The 20350-nt window shown below is 39.8% G+C and overlaps 1 protein-coding gene across 1 annotated transcript in view; it reads right to left on the bottom strand.

Annotated features, from left to right (window-relative positions):
* Abca13 (ATP binding cassette subfamily A member 13) overlaps window positions 1-20350 on the bottom strand; it is a 450643-nt gene that overhangs the window by 191295 nt on the left and 238998 nt on the right. Inside the window, exon 38 of the mRNA XM_052199718.1 lies at window positions 10287-10557. Within this exon, the coding sequence (XP_052055678.1) occupies window positions 10287-10557 (271 nt within the window). The remainder of the gene's footprint in view (window positions 1-10286; window positions 10558-20350) is intronic.

The following is a 20350-nucleotide window of genomic DNA, read 5'->3' as shown; positions in this document are numbered from 1 at the left end:
GGTATATTTATACAATGGAGTAATTACTATTCAGCCATCAGAAACAATGAATATATGAAATTCTTAATCAAATGGATGGATCAGGAGAACATCATACTAAGTGGGGCAACCCAGTCTCAAAACATCAATCATGGTATGCACTCACTGATAAGTGGATATTAGCCTAGAAACGTGGAATACCCAAGATATAATCCACATATTTTATGATGTCCAATGGGAATGGAGGAGTGGCCCCTGGTTCTGGAAAGACTCAGTGCAGCAGTATAGGGGAATACCAAAACAGAGTAGTGGGAAGGGGTGGATGGGGGAATAGGGGGAGGGAAGAGGGCTTATGGGACTTTTGTGGAGTGGGGAGCCAGAAAAGTGGAAATCATTTGAAATGTAAATTAAAATAAAATGAATAAATAAAAAGTAATTAAATAAAACTGAAAATACAATGTATCAAGTCTAAGGTGAACTGAAGAGTCCTGAGAAGAAACTTAGACCTACAGATGCCTGAATTCAAAAATCAGAGAGAGATCTAAAGTAAATAACTTAATGGTGTACATTAGGGCCTAGAACAAGAATCTAAATATAGTAAAAGCAATATAGAGCAAACCGGTAGCCAACATCAAACTAAATGGAGAGAAACTTGAAGCAATCCCACTAAAATCAGGGACTAGACAAGACTGCTCTCTATCTCCATATCTTTTCAATATAGTTGTTGAAGTCCTAGCTAGAGCAATAAGACAACATATGGAGGTTAAAGGGATACAAATTGGAAAGGAAGAAGTCAAATTATCACTATTTGCAGATGATATGATATTATACTTGTAACCCCCCCCAAAAAAAAAACTCTACTAGAGAACTCCTACAGCTGATAAACAACTTCAGCAAAGTGGATGGCTACAAAATCAAAGCAAGCAAATCAGTAGCCTTTCTATACTCAAAGGATAAGCAGACTGTGAAAAGAATTAGGGAAATGACACCCTTCACAATAGCCACAAATAGCATAAAGTATCTTGGGGTGACCCTAACCAAACAAGTGAAAGACCTATATGACAAGAACTTCAGATCTCTGAAGAAGGAAATCAAAGAAGATCTCAGAAAATGGAAAAATCTTCCATGTTCATGGATTGGCAGGATTAATATAGTTAAAATGGCCATCTTGCCAAAGACAATCTACAGATTCAATGCAATCCCCATCAAAATCCCAACATCATTAATCATTAGGGAAATGCAAATCAAAACAACACTGAGATTTCACCTCACACCAGTCAGAATGGCTAAGGTCAAAAACTCAGGAGACAGCAGGTGCTGGAGAGGATGCGGAGAAAGAGGAACACTCCTCCACTGCTGGTGGGATTGTAAGATAATGCAACCACTTTGGAAATCAGTCTGGAGGTTCCTCAGAAAACTGGGCATGATACTTCCAGAGGACCCTGCTATACCACTCCTAGGCATATACCCAGAGGATTCCCCGGCATGCAATAAGAACACATGCTCCACTATGTTCATAGCAGCCTTATTTGTAGTAGCCAGAAGCTGGAAAGAACCCAGGTGTCCCTCAACAGAGGAATGGATACAAAAAATGTAGTATATTTACACAATGGAGTACTATTCAGCCATTAGAAACAATGAATTCATGAAATTCTTAGACAAATGGATGGAGCTGGAGAACATCATACTAAGTGAGATAACCCAGTCTGAAAAGATCAATCATGGTATGCACTCACTGATAAGTGAATATTAACCTAGAAACTTGGAATACCCAAGAAATAATCCACATATTAAATGATGTCCAAAAAGAACGGAGGAGTGGCCCCTGGTTCTGGAAAGACTCAATGAAACAGTATAGAGGAATACCAGATCAGGGAAGTGGGAAGGAGTTGATGGAGGAACAGGGGGAGGGAAGAGGGCTTATGGGACTTGCGGTGAGTGGGTACCCAGAAAAGGGGAAATTATTTGAAATGTAAATAAAGAATACACCGAATAAAACAAACAAACAAACAAAAAAAACCTTGAAACTGGTAAATAGAAAAGAACAATTAAGATCATAGCAGAAACTAATGAGATGGAAGCCAAGAATAATTGATAATAAATAAATATAGATAAAATACCAATGAAACAAGAAATTGGGTGTTTTAAAAGAAAAAAAAACACAAAAGAAAATAAAGATTGGGCAAGTCCAACTAATCCAAAGATATCAAATATCTTAACATAAGACCAGAAACTGTCAAACTGCTGGAAGGCAGGGTGGAAAATCTTCAAGACCCAAGCAAAGGCAAGTACTTTCTGAAAGGGATTTTGTTAGTTCAGGAAATATTATTAGCAACTGACAAATAGGGTCTCCTGAGATTTAGAAACTTCTTCATGGAGAAGGAAATGACTGACATGATAGGAGAAAAGACTGACTAGCTCTTCAACTGTTAGGGCATTAATATAATATAAACTAGTCAAAGAACTCAGCCCTAAACCAGAAAATAAACAACCAATCAATATGCATGTTCATTAGGTGGGCAGACAGCTCTCAAAAGATGAAATATAAGTGATCAATAAGCATTAAAAATGTTCAAGTTTCCACTTCAGAACTCGGCCTCCCACCAGTCAGGAGAGGAGCATCCATCTTGGTTCCGTACTCCAGGAATCGGACAGACTGAGACACAATCTGGGGCAAGGCCTCAGGCAGAAGCCCTTAGCTCTACTCTCTCCGCTTCCGGATCCAGATCAGTCTGGGCGGCAGCATTACATCTCCAAGTCCTGCAAGTGGCTAGCTGGGCTTCCGGGCGGCCAGCTGGGAGAAGTCAGTGTGCTCCAGTGAATCCAGCGGGCCCCAGCGGGAGCCTTCGGGTGCCTGCTTTGGGATCTGAACAGCCTGGGCAGCAGCACACTGTCTACAAGCAGTGCAGGAGGTAAGCTGTGCACCAGAGGCCAACTGGGAAGGGGCAGCTTGCACTGGTGAGTCCAGCACTGACAAGATAAACTAACACCAGTGAGATCTAGATGGCAAAAGGCAAACGCAGGAACGTCACTATCAGAAATCAAGGCAATATGGCAACATCTGAACCCAATTCTCCTCTACCAACATGTCCTGGATACCCCATCACACCAGTAAAACAAGATTTGGATTTAAAATCACTGGTCATGATGCTGGTACAGGAACACATGAAGGTCATACATAAAGAAATTCAGGAGAAAATGGATCAAAAGTTAGAAGCCCTTGCAAGGGAAACACAAAAATCATTGAAAGAAATCCAGGAGAATACAAAAGCCAACAAGGAGGAAATGCAAAAAACACTTAAAGAAATACAGGAGAACTTTGCTCAACAGGCTGAGGTCATGAAAGACGAAACACAAAAATCTCTTAAAGAAATACAGGAGAACTTTGGTCAACAGGCTGAGCTCATGAAAGAGGAAACACAAAAATCTCTTAAAGAATTACAGGAAAACACAAACATGCAAGTGAAGGAGCTAAGCAAAACCATCCAGGATCTAAAATCAGAAGTAGAAACAACTAAGAAAACTCAAAGGGAGACAACTTTGGAGATAGAAAGCCTTGGGAAGAAATCAGGGGACAGAGATACAAATATCAACAACAGAATACAAGAGATAGAAGAAAGAATCTCAGATGCTGAAGATTCCATAGAAACCATGGACTCAACAGTTAAAGAAAATGCAAAATGCAAAAAGCTTGTAACCCAAAATATCCAGGAAATCCAGGACACAATGAGAAGACCAAACCTAAGGATTATAGGCATAGATGAGAGTGAAGATTTACAACTTAAAGGGCCAGCAAATATCTTCAATAAAATTATGGAAGAAAACTTCCCTAACCTAAAGAGAGAGATGCCCATGAATATACAAGAAGCCTACAGAACTCCAAACAGACTGGACCAGAACAGAAATACTTCCCGTCACATAATAATCAAAACACCAAATGTTCTAAACAAAGAAAGAATACTAAAGGCAGTAAGAGAAAAAGGCCAAGTAACATATAAAGGAAGACCTATCAGAATCACAGCAGACTTTTCACCTGAGACTATGAAGGCTAGAAGGTCCTGGGCAGATCTCATGCAGACTCTAAGAGAACACAAATGCCAACCAAAACTACTATATCCAGCAAAACTCTCAATCATCATAGATGGAGAAACTAAGATATTTCATGACAAAACCAAGTTTACCCAATATCTATCCACAAACCCGGCCCTAAAAAGGATAATAGGAGGACAACACCAATACAAGGAGGGAAACTTCACCCTGGAAAAAGCAAGATAGTAACCTTTCATCAAACCCAAAAGAAGTTAAGCATTCAAATTTAAAAAATAACGTCAAAAATGATAGGAAGTAACAATCACTATTCCTTAATATCTCTTAACATCAATGGACTTAATGCCCCAATAAAAAGACACAGACTAACTGAATGGATACGTAAACAGGACCCTACATTTTGCTGCTTACAGGAAACACACCTCAGGGTCAAAGACAAACACTACCTTAGAGTAAAAGGCTGGAAGACAATTTTACAAGCAAATGGTCTCAGGAAACAAGCTGGAGTAGCCATTTTAATATCAGATAAAATTGACTTTCAACCCAAAGTCATCAAAAGAGACCCTGAGGGACACTTCTTGCTGGTCAAAGGAAAAATACAAAAAGAAGAACTGTCAATCCTGAACATCTATGCCCCAAATGCAAGGGCACCCTCTTTTGTAAAAGAAACTTTATTAAAACTAAAAGCACACATTGCCCCTAACACAATAATTGTGGGTGACTTCAACACTGCACTTTCCTCAATGGACCGATCAGGAAAACAGAAACTAAACAGGGACACAATGAAACTAATTGAAGCTTTGGACCAATTAGATTTAACAGATATATATAGAACATTCTATCCTAAAACAAAAGAATATACCTTTTTCTCAGCACCTCATGGTACCTTCTCCAAAATCGACCATATAATTGGTCACAAGACAGACCTCAACAAATATAAGAAGATAGAACTAATCCCATGCCTCCTATCTGATCACTATGGAGTAAAAGTGGTCTTCAATAGCAACAGAAACAACAGAAAGCCCACATACACGTGGAAACTGAACAATACTCTACTCAATGATACCTTGGTCAAGGAAGAAATAAAGAAAGAAATTAAAGACTTTTTAGAACACAATGAAAATGAAAACACAACATACCCAAATCTATGGGACACAATGAAAGCAGTGCTAAGAGGAAAACTCATAGCCCTGAGTGCCTCCAAAAAGAAAATGGAGAGAGCATACATTACCAGCTTAATGACACACCTGAAAGCCCTGGAACAAAAAGAAGCTATTTCGCCCAGGAGGAGTAGAAGGCAGGAAATCATCAAACTCAGGGCCGAAATCAATCAAGTAGAAACAAAGAGAACCATACAAAAAATCAACAATACCAGGAGCTGGTTCTTTGAGAAAATCAACAAGATAGATAAACCCTTAGCCAGACTGACCAAAGGGCACAGAGAAAGTATCCAAATTAACAAACTTAGAAATGAAAAGGGAGATATAACAACGGAAACTGAGGAAATCCAAAAAATCATCAGATCCTACTACAAGAGCCTATACTCAACACAACTGGAGAATCTGGAGGAAATGGACAATTTCCTTGACAGATACCAAATACCAAAATTAAATCAGGACCAACTAGACCATCTAAACAGTCCCATAATGCCTAAAGAAATAGAAGGAGTCATAGAAAGTCTTCCAACCGAAAAAAGCACAGGACCAGATGGCTTCAGTGCAGAATTCTACCAGACCTTCAAAGAAGAGTTAACACCAATACTCTTCAAACTATTCCACAAAATAGAAACAGAAGGAACACTACCCAATTCCTTCTACGAAGCCACAATTACGCTGATACCAAAGCCACACAAAGATCCAACAAAGAAAGAGAACTTCAGACCAATTTCCCTTATGAACATCGATGCAAAAATACTCAATAAAATTCTTGCCAACCGAATCCAAGAACACATCAAAACGATCATCCACCATGATCAAGTAGGCTTTATCCCGGGAATGCAGGGTTGGTTCAATATACGGAAATCCATCAATACAATCCACTACATAAACAAACTCAAAGAACAAAACCACATGGTCATTTCATTGGATGCTGAAAAAGCATTTGACAAAATTCAGCATCCCTTCATGCTTAAAGTCTTGGAGAGAACAGGAATTCAAGGCCCATACCTAAACATAGTAAAAGCAATATACAGCAAACCGGTAGCCAGCATCAAACTAAATGGAGAGAAACTTGAAGCAATCTCACTGAAATCAGGGACCAGACAAGGCTGCCCCCTTTCTCCTTATCTTTTCAATATTGTACTTGAGGTACTAGCTCGGGCAATTCGACAACATAAGGAGGTCAAAGGGATACAAATTGGAAAGGAAGAAGTCAAACTATCATTATTTGCAGACGACATGATCGTCTACCTAAGTGACCCAAAGAACTCCACTAGAGAGCTCCTACAGCTGATAAACAACTTCAGCAAAGTGGCAGGTTATAAAGTCAACTCAAGCAAATCAGTGGCCTTCCTATACTCAAAGGATAAGCAGGCTGAGAAAGAAATTAGGGAAATGACCCCCTTCACAATAGCCACAAACAGTATAAAGTATCTTGGGGTGACTCTTACCAAACATGTGAAAGATCTGTATGACAAGAACTTCAAGACTCTGAAGAAGGAAATGGAAGAAGACCTCAAAAAATGGGAAAACCTCCCATGCTCATGGATCGGTAGAATCAATATAGTTAAAATGGCCATTTTGCCTAAAACACTATACAGATTCAATGCAATACCCATCAAAATCCCAACTCAATTCTTCACAGAGTTAGAAAGAGCAATTATCAAATTCATCTGGAACAACAAAAAACCCAGGATAGCTAAAACTATTCTCAGCAACAAAAGGAAATCTGGGGGAATCAGTATCCCTGACCTCAAGCAATACTACAGAGCAATAGTGTTAAAAACTGCATGGTATTGGTACAGTGACAGGCAGGAGGATCAATGGAACAGGATTGAAGATCCAGAAATGAACCCACACACCTATGGCCACTTGATCCTCGACAAAGAGGCTGAAAACATCCAATGGAAAAAAGATAGCCTTTTCAACAAATGGTGCTGGTTCAACTGGAGGTCAGCATGCAGAAGAATGCGAATTGATCCATCCTTGTCTCCTTGTACTAAGCTCAAATCCAAATGGATCAAGGACCTCCACATAAAGCCAGACACTCTGAAGCTAATAGAAAAAAAACTGGGGAAGACCCTTGAGGACATCGGTACAGGGAGAAAGTTTCTGAACAGAACACCAATAGCGTATGCTCTAAGAGCAAGAATTGACAAATGGGACCTCATAAAATTACAAAGTTTCTGTAAGGCAAAGGACACCATCAAGAGGACAAATCGGCAACCAACACATTGGGAAAAGATCTTCACCAATCCTACATCAGATAGAGGGCTAATATCCAATATATATAAAGAACTCAAGAAGTTAGACTCCAGAAAACCAAACAACCCTATTAAAAAATGGGGTACAGAGTTAAACAAAGAATTCTCACCTGAAGAACTTCGGATGGCGGAGAAGCATCTTAAAAAATGCTCAACTTCATTAGTCATTAGGGAAATGCAAATCAAAACAACCCTAAGATTTCATCTTACACCAGTCAGAATGGCTAAGATTAAAAATTCAGGAGACAGCAGGTGTTGGAGAGGGTGTGGAGAAAGAGGAACACTCCTCCACTGCTGGTGGGGTTGCAAATTGGTACAACCACTCTGAAAATCAGTCTGGCGGTTCCTCCGAAAACTGGGCACCTTACTTCCAGAAGATCCTGCTATACCACTCCTGGGCATATACCCAGAAGACTCCCCACCATGTAATAAGGATACATGTTCTACTATGTTCATAGCAGCCCTATTTGTAATTGCCAGATGCTGGAAAGAACCCAGGTATCCCTCAACAGAAGAGTGGATGCAAAAAATGTGGTATATCTACACAATGGAGTACTATTCAGCCATTAGAAACAATGAATTCATGAAATTCTTAGGCAAATGGATGGAGCTAGAGAATATCATACTAAGTGAGGTAACCCAGACTCAAAAGGTGAATCATGGTATGCACTCACTAATAAGTGGATATTAAGCTAGAAAACTGGAATACCCAAAACATAATCCACACATCAAATGAGGTACAAGAAGAAAGGAGGAGTGGCCCCTGGTTCTGGAAAGACTCAGTGAAACAGTATTCAGCAAAACCAGAACGGGGAAGTGGGAAGGGGTGGGTGGGAGGACAGGGGAAGAGAAGGGGGCTTGCGGGACTTTCGGGGAGTGGGGGGGCTAGAAGAGGGGAAATCATTTGAAATGTAAATAAATTATATCGAATAATAAAAAAAATTATGAAAAAAAAAAAGAAAAGAAAAATGTTCAAGTTTGCTAGCCATCAGAGAAATAGAAATCTAAACTGAGATTCCATTTTGTCATAGTTAGAATGACTGTCATTAAGAAAACAAATAACAATAAATGCTGGCCAGACTGGGAACAAAAGAGAGCCCTTAAACACTGTTGGGAGAAGTGTAACCTAGTCCAGCCATGCTGGAACTTAGCATGGAGGTTATTCCAAAATAGTAAGAATCGGCCCTCACCCCCACACAAACAACTATAGGGAACTAGGGAAAGCTGTACACAAGAGAGGTGGTCTTCTCCAGGGAAGACCACACCAACTGATTAACTAGTGCCAAATAAGCCTGAAAACATACACACAAGCGATATTATATGGACAGAATAGGTTATATTTAGGAATATATAGGTATACACACATACACACACACAAACAGACACACACACACGTATATATATAATACATATATACATATATACATAAGTATATATATGTCTATATATACATATATACATAAATACATATATACATAAATATATATATGTATATATATATATATGTGCATGCAATAAAAAGAAGAGGCTATGAATTTAAAGGAGAGCAAAGAGTAGTATATGAGAAGGTTTGGAGGTAGAGTAGATAGAGTTGAACTGTAAATAGAGATCTTCAAAATAAAAAAAAAATTAGTATAAAATATTAAATTTAAATTGTAATCTCCAAAATAAAGCATAAGTACTGTAAAATATTAAAAAGAAGACACATCTAGCCAAATTACCCTATTTCCAGAGAAACCTTAGTGACCATTTTGTAAAAAGTGAAGTGAATTATGTTTAAAACAAATGAAAACTCAATGAGAAAAATAAAAGAATGAATCAGTCAGTTCCATCTCTTCTGGGTTTATTCAAAGATCTCCATATTAAAATATCGCAGAGGTACTGGCACATCAGTGTTTACTGTAGACTGTCCACTGTAGCTCACATATGGAACCAACCTAAGAGGCTGAGCAGTGGAGAAGTAGAGTAAATGCAGCAAGTACACGGAGCTGAGATGGTGAGGATTTTGGAAGACGGTCCCAATGGAAGGCAATCAGGCCACAGGGGCTCTACCCTAAGATGTGATCCCAATGGGACTTGACTAGTCCTGAAGAGAATGGGCTGTAACAAGGATGCTGAAGGTGACTCTGAAGAGAAAACAGGCAAGCTGAGGTAGAGGTGACACATAATTTTCTAAGTGCCAAATCCTGTGTCTTAACTACACATCGGGTACCCTGAGAAAATTCTGTAAAAATTAGCATATTCTCCTCAGTGTTTTACCAACAAATCTACCCTGCTAACCTGAAAATGTTAATGATTTGATCCAAATCGATCTGATCCATATAGTGTCCTGTTGGGAAAGATGGAGATGTACATTTGGGGGTCTTTGTCCTAACAACAACCATGTAGGGATATGGAATATATACACTTAGATACTTTTCTAAAATGCTAAAATGTTGAGAACATATCTAGTACTCCTACTTATTGCTGAGGGCTTCTGGGATGTTTCAGACCCTTCACATCATGTCCTCTTTCCTAAGAGATTTTTGGCTGTGTGAGAAAGAGCCAATGAATCAGTGGTCAGAACCAGACCTGTCTATCAGCTATTGTAAGTCAACCGTCTAAAGAACCTCTCAGATTGTGTTCTGGCCTTAGAAACAATTATAGTATTAGTATTAGTGGGGAGTGGGCCAAAGCCAGAGCCTTAACCAGGCAAGGCAAGTCCTCTACTTACATGAGAATTCTTATCTGATATTAGAAAAATAAATAAATTGATGTCATTGTTGTATGACATTATCAACTTGGACTTCAACAACAAGTCATAAAGTAGCTTCTAATCAATAGAAAAAGAGTTTCTTACCTGAAGAAGTAAGTTTCTGCAGTCTCATAATGGCCAGGGGTAAGTTTGAGTGGAGGGTACGTGATGGCCAGAGGCTGCACCATGAACAAGCCCATAGCCAAGGCCACAAAGAGCACAGGCAGGAGCAGATCTGAGGCGGTGCTTTTCCAGGCTCGAAGTGTATGCAGTAGCCGCTTCCTCAGGAGAGCCACTGCTTGTCCCAGAAGTAGCCGGCAGCCACCCATCGGATCTGGCAGGGCCCATACTGCAGCAGTGCTCACAAGAGAGCCACCTGTAGGGGATGAAATATAAACAAAGTGTGCAGGTTGCAGATGGATGGGGTTCCTCACTCCTACTCGGTTCTGATGAATCTCTCCATTTATTCTGTAGGGACCCTGGACCATACTTCTAAAGGATAACTTCTCTATCCAGACAACCACTTCTGGGCTTCCTGGATCCCTCTTCCAGACACGGTATTATGACTAGAGACACTAAACATAGGAACGAAGTATTTCCATGTTCCCTCTGGCATTGCTTCTGAATGAGGCCAATGGGAAAGGACCTCCTCCAGTGTGCTCATTGGTTGAAATGAAGCTTGAAGCTTAAGTGAATTCCAAAGCATCAAAGACAGAAGCAGGGGGTTCCGAGAGTCCCACCCCTCCGACTGAGCTGGCTGAGGAGTACTAAAGAACTGCTCTCACTTCAGCACGTGTTTTCCTCACCTCACACCTCCTATACTTTTCTTCTGCACTTGAGTCTTTCTGGGAAAGCTGTGGATTGTGAGGATGTGTTGGATATCAGAAAGGACCATGCCACCTGTTCTTCCTCACACCACCTGCCACAGCTCCTCCTGTGCCTTCCACCTTCACCTACAGAGAAGAGAGCTTCTCTCCATCCCGAGGGCAGGACATCTGCTCCAGGGACAGATGCCAAAAGTCCCATGCCCTCATTAATCCTGCCCCTCCCACCTTCCTTTGGGGACAGCCTCCAGGACAATATAAGTTGGCGAGTAGAATCTGAAAGGAAGATGTGAGCTGTAGACCAGATAGGTGTGGTTCTACAGCATTCCTCAATGAAGAACATCTGCAGTCATCCATATGTTTTCCGTATACTCGCCCCAGGGAAGTAGGCCACAGCTTCCTGATAAGACTGCCTTTGGCAAAAACAAAGGGAAACCTGAGGCTGGGGCTTCAACCAGGTCTTATGGAATGAATGGGCTGCCTCAGTCACCCCATGAGCAGTTGTTCCCAAGGCCCAAGGTTCTTCAAGCAAAACAAACACAGTGTGAAGTATTTTGCAATAAAATTTCATAGTGGCATCAGAGAACAGTTGTAGGAACTGGTTGTCCTGTTCACACCAAAGCGAAGTAAAAGGTGGTTTGCAAAAGAACAACAAATTAGCTCTGCAGTAAAATAAAAGAGAAACCACTTTTGAAGGGGCAGTTATTTGTAAGAGACCAGATTCAGAAGACCAGCAAGCACTGCTGATGCATGGTGGTGTAAAAGTGCACATCTGAATCACTTCTTAATACATCTGAGGTATTAAGTGATGGTGCTATATATGAAGGTATTGGGTTATTTGGGCTTCTCCCCAAAAAAGAAGACACAGCAGATGAGTTGGGATAAACATGAAAAGAAATAATGTAACACGGAGGAACATGGTACTGTGATCCAGATAGGAAAACCTTTCTATGTAGGAAGGAGAGAGTGCAGACATTTTGTAAGCAGACAGCCAAAGCAGGTAATACAGGTAAGTATGCTCTGTGGTCTAAATCAGTCTGGTGTAGCAGAACACAGGGTGTCCTTGTAGTATGTGGCAGGACAAGAAGTGAACAGTGGTGAGAAAGAAAGGCCAGGACAGCCCTCTACCCAGGACTCACGATGCCTCCCAAAGGTGCTCCCTGATTAGTCCTACACATCATATTGTTCAAGCAGGCTGGAGAGCACCGAGCCCTAAGCTCTGGATTTTAAATGAGGCTAAACAACAGATTTGTGTGGAAACTTTAAAAATGCCAACTTCCTGGCAATACTTCAGAAAGCCATCTGAATCTCAGACAAATGAATGTGCTCATTCTGACTTCCCTGCTGCAGAACCTGGCTGTGGTAATATTTAATGCATTATCAATGGTGGCCCAGATGTGGCTCTCATAAAGCACTTACCTCAGCCAATACAGGGCCATTAGTGCTAGAAAAGGACTAAACTAAGCATGACACTTCCACTTCTGTGACGCTGCACAGTATCTACTTGCAGTATTATATGCAGTTGCACTAGGAGAGCCGCACACATGAAGCCACTGGAGATCACAGCTCTGAGAGGTCATTAGGATGTATGCTTCCTGAATTTATAGATATGATTTTTGAGATAATAGCTTGAGGACTTGCCTGGCTCTTGACAAAGGAACTCTATGAGATGAATGACTTGTTATGCTTTGTTTCAGGAGGCCCTGAAGGGATCCAGGCAGGTCCCATAACATTTTTATCCCTCCCACAGTCGCCAGAAGTCACACCCAACAAATGTATCTTTATGCATCATCTTTTGAAATCACGTCTGACCACACACACTCATAAATCAGACACCTTCCCATAAGTGTGTACAACAGGCAAGATAATTTGTCATTTAAATGCAAAGAAAGAACTCATCAAATGTCTACTCAAAAAATTTGTCCTGGTGATGAGATGAGTATGGAAGAAGAGATGGAGAAATATGGGGAAATATGGCCCATGTTGCCAGTGACCTTGATCACTAATGAGCCTTATGAGCTCTATGGTGGTGTGGGATAAATTCAAAACCCTGGATGTCAGTACAGGGTTATCCATCCTCACTCACACTGTGTGACTTTTGAAAAGCATCATAATCCTTCTGAATACCATCTCCTCAATTACACAGACAGATTTCAAATAATTTCCCTCCACATAAGGAAAGTTATTAGGATATTCATAAAACTATCAAAAACAGGCAGAGTAGTGACCTCCATTTACAGTAAATGTTTATCAGACAGCCTCCATAAGTTGGGGTAAGAAAGGTGTGTCTCCAATCAAGAATAGCTCCACTTTTCCATATAAGTTAATTGGATATAAATGGGAAAAATAAAAGGCTAAGATACTTTATAGTTATGAATCAGCCACCATTCAAATATTCATGGCTAAACTTATAAAAGCATTCATATGAATAATTTAATAGACAAAATTAAAATGCTGGACCAAATTGTTATGAATTGTCTTATTTGACTTATGAGTACAATTATATTCAAGGACTCCAGTTACATCTACAATTATGTATTTCCATTTACTCAGACCATCAAATCACTTATGGAAAATGTCCAAAGACTTTTTTTTCTGAACAGTAAAGAGATGACTGTAACTCTTCAAATACAACCACCTGGCAGAGCACTGAATTGAAAATGTGGGCTTTATGTCCACATTACCAACAACACAGACCCTCTGGAAGATTTAGGATGGAAGTGTTGCCAATTTAATGCTTTCACATTAATAAAATGAAGTGCTCAAAACAAACTACTCATAAAGTGCCAGATTATGCAGTTCACGTATGTTTTAAAATAGTCAATTGATACATGTTTTAAAAGAAGGCGGTAATTTGGCTCCTCAATTCATCTAAATGACAAAGATTGCAGACAATGTTAACATCCAATGTTACTGAGTGCTCAAGGGAAAGGGTCTAGTTACACATTCCTAGTGAAAGGACAGATCTGGAAAATCACTTCTGTAAAGAAAACATGGGTTTTCTTGAATTTATTTCCAGTTCCAGAGCTATGTCAACTCAAAACTGGAGGTCCACTGGCTGTGTTGAGTGAGGTGACTTGCTAGAACTTACCCAAAACATCAGCAGGAAACTGGAAGCGGCTTGGTGTCTAACACATGGGGACTAATGGGACAAGTCACACTGTGGCTTAAGCACCTCTTACTCTCAAAGTTTGGGACTAAAAATAAATATTTAAGGTTTCACATGTTTTTCAGTTTGTGAATATTGATTTATGAAAAATGAGGAGGAGTCCCCCCCAAGACCAAATTCCAAATCCATTGACATTTCACATTCATCCTTTCTCCAATGCCAGAAGGTAATTTTACAAAAAAACCTTTCAATATGACTGGGCTGTCTGCAGCTCACATATGAGAGCAAGTGGAGCATTTTTCCCACGTGACATCTGGTAAGTACTAAGAGACTGCAGTGTGTAGAGATGTATAGATTTAGATCAGTACACTTAAGATGTATAACAGTGGAATGCATTACTGCCTTAACAATTATCATACAGAGAATATTATTCAAGTCTATAAATGGATAAAAACAATTGAAATGGAACTATATCACCATTTGAAAGGCAATGTTTTTACAGAGACCTTGAAGAGAGTTCCATTTTAAGGAAGGAAAGGGAAACAGCCCTGCAGCATTAGAGTACACATGGCTCAGAGCATCAGCAGCACATTAACCAAGACAAGGAGCATCAAGACAAGGAGCATCAAGACAAGGAGCATCAAGACATGTACTTACAGAAAAATGCCTATAGTATAAAATGTCACAAAATAGCACATGTAGAATAAATAGAATCTATTAAAGGCATCAATACTAAATAAGAAAATCTAAAATTTTAATGTGATTACTTTCAGGGAAGCATTTTTTGTCAAATAATTATATATTTATATACTACTTCATACAATAGAGGTTTTTAATGTCTGGTTCCTCTTTAGCCTACAAGCAGGCTGATAAGTGTGTGCCAAGACTGTGACTACTTCCATTTCTTCTTCACCATTTTCTGGATTACTTCAAGACTGAACATCCATGTTGTTATCCACAAACATTTTTTTGTGAAAATGATATTCATTTCAAAATGAAGAAGATTTTTTATGAGATACAAACAAGTTAATTCTTGGTTCATTTAACTACAGAACTTCTACTGGAGATGAATATTCAGGATCTTATAGTAAAAGATGGATGTGGGTGGTTAAGGCCTATGATAAAGAACTCTGGAGGCTAAGGCAGGAGGATCATGAGTTTGAGGTCATAGACAAAGGCTTTATGTCTAGCATAGTAGGAGAGCTAGTAATGTCGTTCAGTAGCAGAGAACTTTTTGAGACTATGAGAAATCCCTCAGTTCAATTCTTAGCATCTCTAAGAGCATCATGCCATTCAGGATCCCATATATTCATAATTGAATATGATTTAGGTAAAGTTATAAATTAAAATTTGAGAAATGAAATATAGTCTTTATTCCTATTTAATTCTATTATAGGTCTTTACATGGAATGTGTAAATAAGGTTCTCAGAGGACCTTGGAGTCACAGATACAAATGAAGCAACATAGCAGAACACAGGCCCAGGCAGGTCATAGGTATTTCTCCACAAGGCAGCCAGTGCCAGGGATGGCTGCTAACAGTTTAGGAAGGGGGAAAGAGCAGGAATACTGCTTGAGTACCTGAAAGACTCTTATGACACATAACAGAGATGGACCAGCTGCTCAGAGAAGTAAGAGTGCTTTTCTCTTCTGCAAACTGGTCATGGTCTTGGATTTCTACATGATACACATGAAAAAAATCTTAAATGCCTGGACTGTGCTCATTAACTCAGTGGGGTGGATTTAGTGAGCTCAGGGAAACCTCAGTCAGATGTATGTTTCCATGAGGAATATGTTTTAATAAAATAGCTAGTTACTTTTAAGATGGGTTTGAATTCTGTAAATGTCTCTTCGAGACATGACCTAGCGTCGGGTCTCAGCATGCCTAAATTCCAATATGACTCATCTGAACTCTTTCCTCATTGTAGCAGTTTCTCAGTTCTTTAATTTATGAAACAAAAGCTCAGATGGGTTAGTCTTCAGTCTTTGTTCTGCTTTAAAAATACTTTTAATCATGTGAAGGTTGCCCAAATCATGTTATATTGTCTTATAACTCACAACTTATATTTTTCTTTGAACTAAAATCAAGTGTCTTCTTCTTAGGAAATAATAGAGAAGAAGATAGAAAATGGGAATTCAAAACCAAAATAGAAAAAGATGCCAAAACCAGGACAATATTTTTGAGGTCCTTATATAGCTACTAACAGCATAAATCACAAAATATAGTTATTCCATAAATATTATGATATGAATATATACAAATATGATTTGTAACTTTGTTTTATTATATTTTCCAAAATGAGTTAGTGATGTTTAGTTCTTTGAAGCAGAGTCTAAGAGGAGTCTGCATTTAATCTAAATAATTTCATTGGCGATTTCAAAACATTGTCTTAGCAAACTTTAATAAAACTTTATCTGTTGATCTTGTTAATGACCATATTGCTTTCACAATGTCATTTTCCCTAAAATTTAAAAATCAAAATGACTAAGGAAAGGAGCTGTTTTCTCTGTGTCTTGCCACTGGCTTCTCCAGCTGCTCAACAGCTACTGTGTCACTGGCTTCATTCTTTGAAGCCAAATGTGAAAAGCACAGGATTAGGATTTCACCATGGAGCGAGGTTATCACTTACCCAAACCACAGTTGTTTTTTTTTTTATTAATGTAAAAGCTTAGTTATAAAAGCCCTCTGATTTAGCTTGCTTTGAACAGACACCAGCTCAACCTTCATGAGACCAAAGATCTCCTTCGTGATTTGAACTAATTGTTAGAGAAATGGTACTGGGTGCCTTTGCTATATCCCAGTCATGATTTCCACAGGGCTTTGTTGCAAGCCCCTATTCTAATTGCATGTAGGAGGCAGTGTGTACTATAAATGAATATATGTGCCCCACTGTATTCCTCTGGATTTCTGAAAGTGGCTAAGTGCCTTAAATAAATTTTTTCTGCTAATTCAAACAGGGCCCCTTGAGGAAGAATCTGAGACAGATGATAGTCAATAAACACAACCAAAAAGAAAATAAAACTCTGCTTTTAAATCCTCTCTTCAGTTTGAACTCTATGTTCACTCCCTTGCTGCTCCCACCATGGCCATGTGTCTTTGTCTTGATGGCCACTGAGGTCCTTGAGATTGCTGACTGATTTCATCATATCCTCAGTTTTCAGGACAGTTTCCACCACAGTGAGATAGTCTGAAGTCTGAAGAATGACTAGATGGACAGTCATCAAAGGAAGACTTAGAATTCTTATCTATCACCTTCCTGAGCCAAAGTTCCCCTTTCTCCTAAACTCATTCCTGGCTACATAGATAATACATCACCACCTCTCCTAGGCCCTTTGACTTTCCATTCTGCGAATTGTCAATCTTGCTTACAGGATTTATGCATGGTGTAGCATACTAGGATTGTTTGAACTTTTTATGTGAGCAATGTGCTAGAAGTAGCAAGATACTTTATTCAAGGGCCATGTGTCAAGCGCTTTAAAAGTTGGCATCTGCAAATTTCACTTTGTAAGTGTTATGGATCGGCATTTTGAATTCATGTGAGAACAGTGAGGTGGAAATGCTGAGCCATGTGGAGCTTGAGTGAGGATGAAGAACACAGCAATTAAAGATTCCTTCAGATCAGTAACAGGGCCTCCATCGCTAAACACAACAGAGATGTCTTCACGTCAGTAATGGGGACTCCATCTCAAGATCACAAGAGAAGATGCCTTCAAATCAGTAACAGGGCCTCCATCGCTAAACACAACAGAGATGTCTTCACGTCAGTAATGGGGGCTCCATCTCAAGATCACAAGAGAAGATGCCTTCAAGTCAGTAACAGGCCGTCCATTTGAAGAACACCATCAAGAGAAGATGTTTTCAAGTCACTAACGGGGCTCCATCTCAAGAACACAATAGAAGATGACTTCCAGTCAGTATTTGGGGCTTGATTTCAAGAACAGAAGAGAAGATGCCTTCAGCTCCATTTCAAGGTATATTTTTTTAGAGTATGAGGAAATAAAAAGGCTAAATATTTAGCCAAGCAAAGTCATGTTTTTCCACTATGGTCTAAAGAGATAAATACGGCTGCTTATGACATCCCTGGGCACTTTTGTTTACTGGGCAGAAGATGAGATTTAGAGAGCTATGAAGAAGATGAAATAAGCTACAAAACTCCAAAATCCACAATACTTTCACATAGAGAACTGGTGTGCCCCAACTACATGTGGAAAATTAAACAATATGAAATTTTAATTCATGAACAAATATATTCAAATATTATATAAAATTACCCCTAGGCTGTATACATATGTGCTGAAACAGCAATGAATTTCATGTTTAGACTTCGGATCTCATTCCCATGACTTCCCTTTATATATATTTAAAAACTCCAAAATCTAAAGTATTTCTATTTACAAGTACTACACTGGGAGCCAGGTCAGGTGCCCTGTTCACTGTGGCTCCAGCGAGGATGTGAAAATTAGAGACGAAATTGATGAAACCCTTGTGGACATGTTCATCCCAGCATCCTGTAGAGAGAGATGTCAGGAAAGGTTGCCTCAAGTTAGTCACATTCTGAATTATCCAAGATGCCCAACCATTACTTTGAGGCAATGGCTACACTTAACGATGAGTGAAGCACACCCTTGTCAAATATTTCACACAAAGATGATATTCCAACTCAGAAAATGAGGATTGGAACTATTCATCACCAGCCCCGGGAGCTTTTTGTGGCAGCTCTGATCTGCATGGTGACAAGAATTACAGCTTCACACTCCTTTCTACTTCCCACTGCCCCTGATAGAAGTCCCTGCTTCCTGGCACCTGCCACCAGCGATTATCCTGCGCAAGTCTATTTCAATTCCATTTTATTTTGGCAGCCTTTTTACTGCAGAACACCCTGCTGCTAGCTCTCTGCTGGTTTTAACTAACTTGGAAAACAAACCTTCCTTGGCATGTATAATTGGCAGCATCCATGTTCCCTCCCCACCTTGCTTGCAGGGATGGAGAGTTTTGAAGTTCAAGGAAATGTGGACAAAGAGGAAAAGACAGTCCTGCGGATTTAACACCATGGTGAAGCGTGAGAGACACACATAGAATTTGGAGCAGCTCTTTGAAGAGGCAGTAGATTAGAGCAGACCTTCCCGAGACAGGCTGTGCAAACAGGATTGTCTCAAAAAGCAAAGGAGAGGTTGCAGACCCTTCAAATTAATCACTGCCAAAATTGCTTTCCATCTGTAGAAGAGGTAGCAATTAGGGAGGAAATATAGAGGATTACATCGCGGGAGAAAAAAAGGAGAGGGATTTTACGTAAAACACTCCTGACAAGCAATTGAGCTAAAAATTTAAATGTGATCTCAGGTCTCAATGAGGGGATGAGGCTTCAAACAAATGACATAAGAGGAAAAGAAGAAGAGAAAAGCCACAGCAATTGCTTGAATAGAAAGAGAGCCATTCACCCCAGATGTACTCAGCTTTAGCTTTGTGGTCTTTCACACAACTTTAGGGTTAAAAAAAAAATCCAGCTCTAGAGCGATTTATAATACTGACCACAGACCACCGAAAATCAGAGGGAACTGGGGTGGCAGTTAAAACAGTAAATGCCACAGGGTGTGGTGGTACCACAGCTCTAACCTTAGCACTCAGGAGACTGAGTCAGGAGGATCTGGAGTTGAAGGCCAACCCAGCCTTCATAGTGAATCATGTTTTAGAGAAAAAGAGGTTGGGGTGGGAGGACAAGAGTGGGGTTGGAGGGGGCAGGGAAAAATGAGGGAGATGTGGAGGGAAGATAAGTACCCAGAATGAAATTCTGCAAAACCTAGATATAAGAATATACCCAGGTGACTTTAACCTTCATTTAAAACTGCACTTTTGGAAGAACATAGCCGTAGTACTGGGGCATCTGACATCGTACAAGTCATTCATTCTAAAACCTTAACATGAGCAAGGAGAGGCCAGGTGGTCACAGCTACCTATTCTCATTTTAATCTCTTTCTTTCTCTCTCTCTCCCTCTCCCTCTCCCTCTCTCTTCCTCTTTCGCTCTCGCTCTACCATCCCACCCCCTCTCTTCCCAACCTTCTCATTCACCTGACTAGTTATCAAGAAGCATGATAACATGCATTCCACAGAGCAGCATGCAGGGCCTGTGAAAAGAGCAGCAGATGAGAAGGCCCAGCCTTTCCTTCTCACAGTTACAGCCTTTCAATGGCATTGGTATTAAGCAAGCACAGTGACTTAAATGTAGCTTGCTTTGTGCC

Source organism: Apodemus sylvaticus, chromosome 11 (genome assembly GCF_947179515.1).
Source record: "Apodemus sylvaticus chromosome 11, mApoSyl1.1, whole genome shotgun sequence".
NCBI classification, from domain to species: domain Eukaryota; kingdom Metazoa; phylum Chordata; class Mammalia; order Rodentia; family Muridae; genus Apodemus; species Apodemus sylvaticus.
Note: the sequence above shows the minus strand (reverse complement) of the source record. Positions and strands in the feature narration are given on the sequence as shown.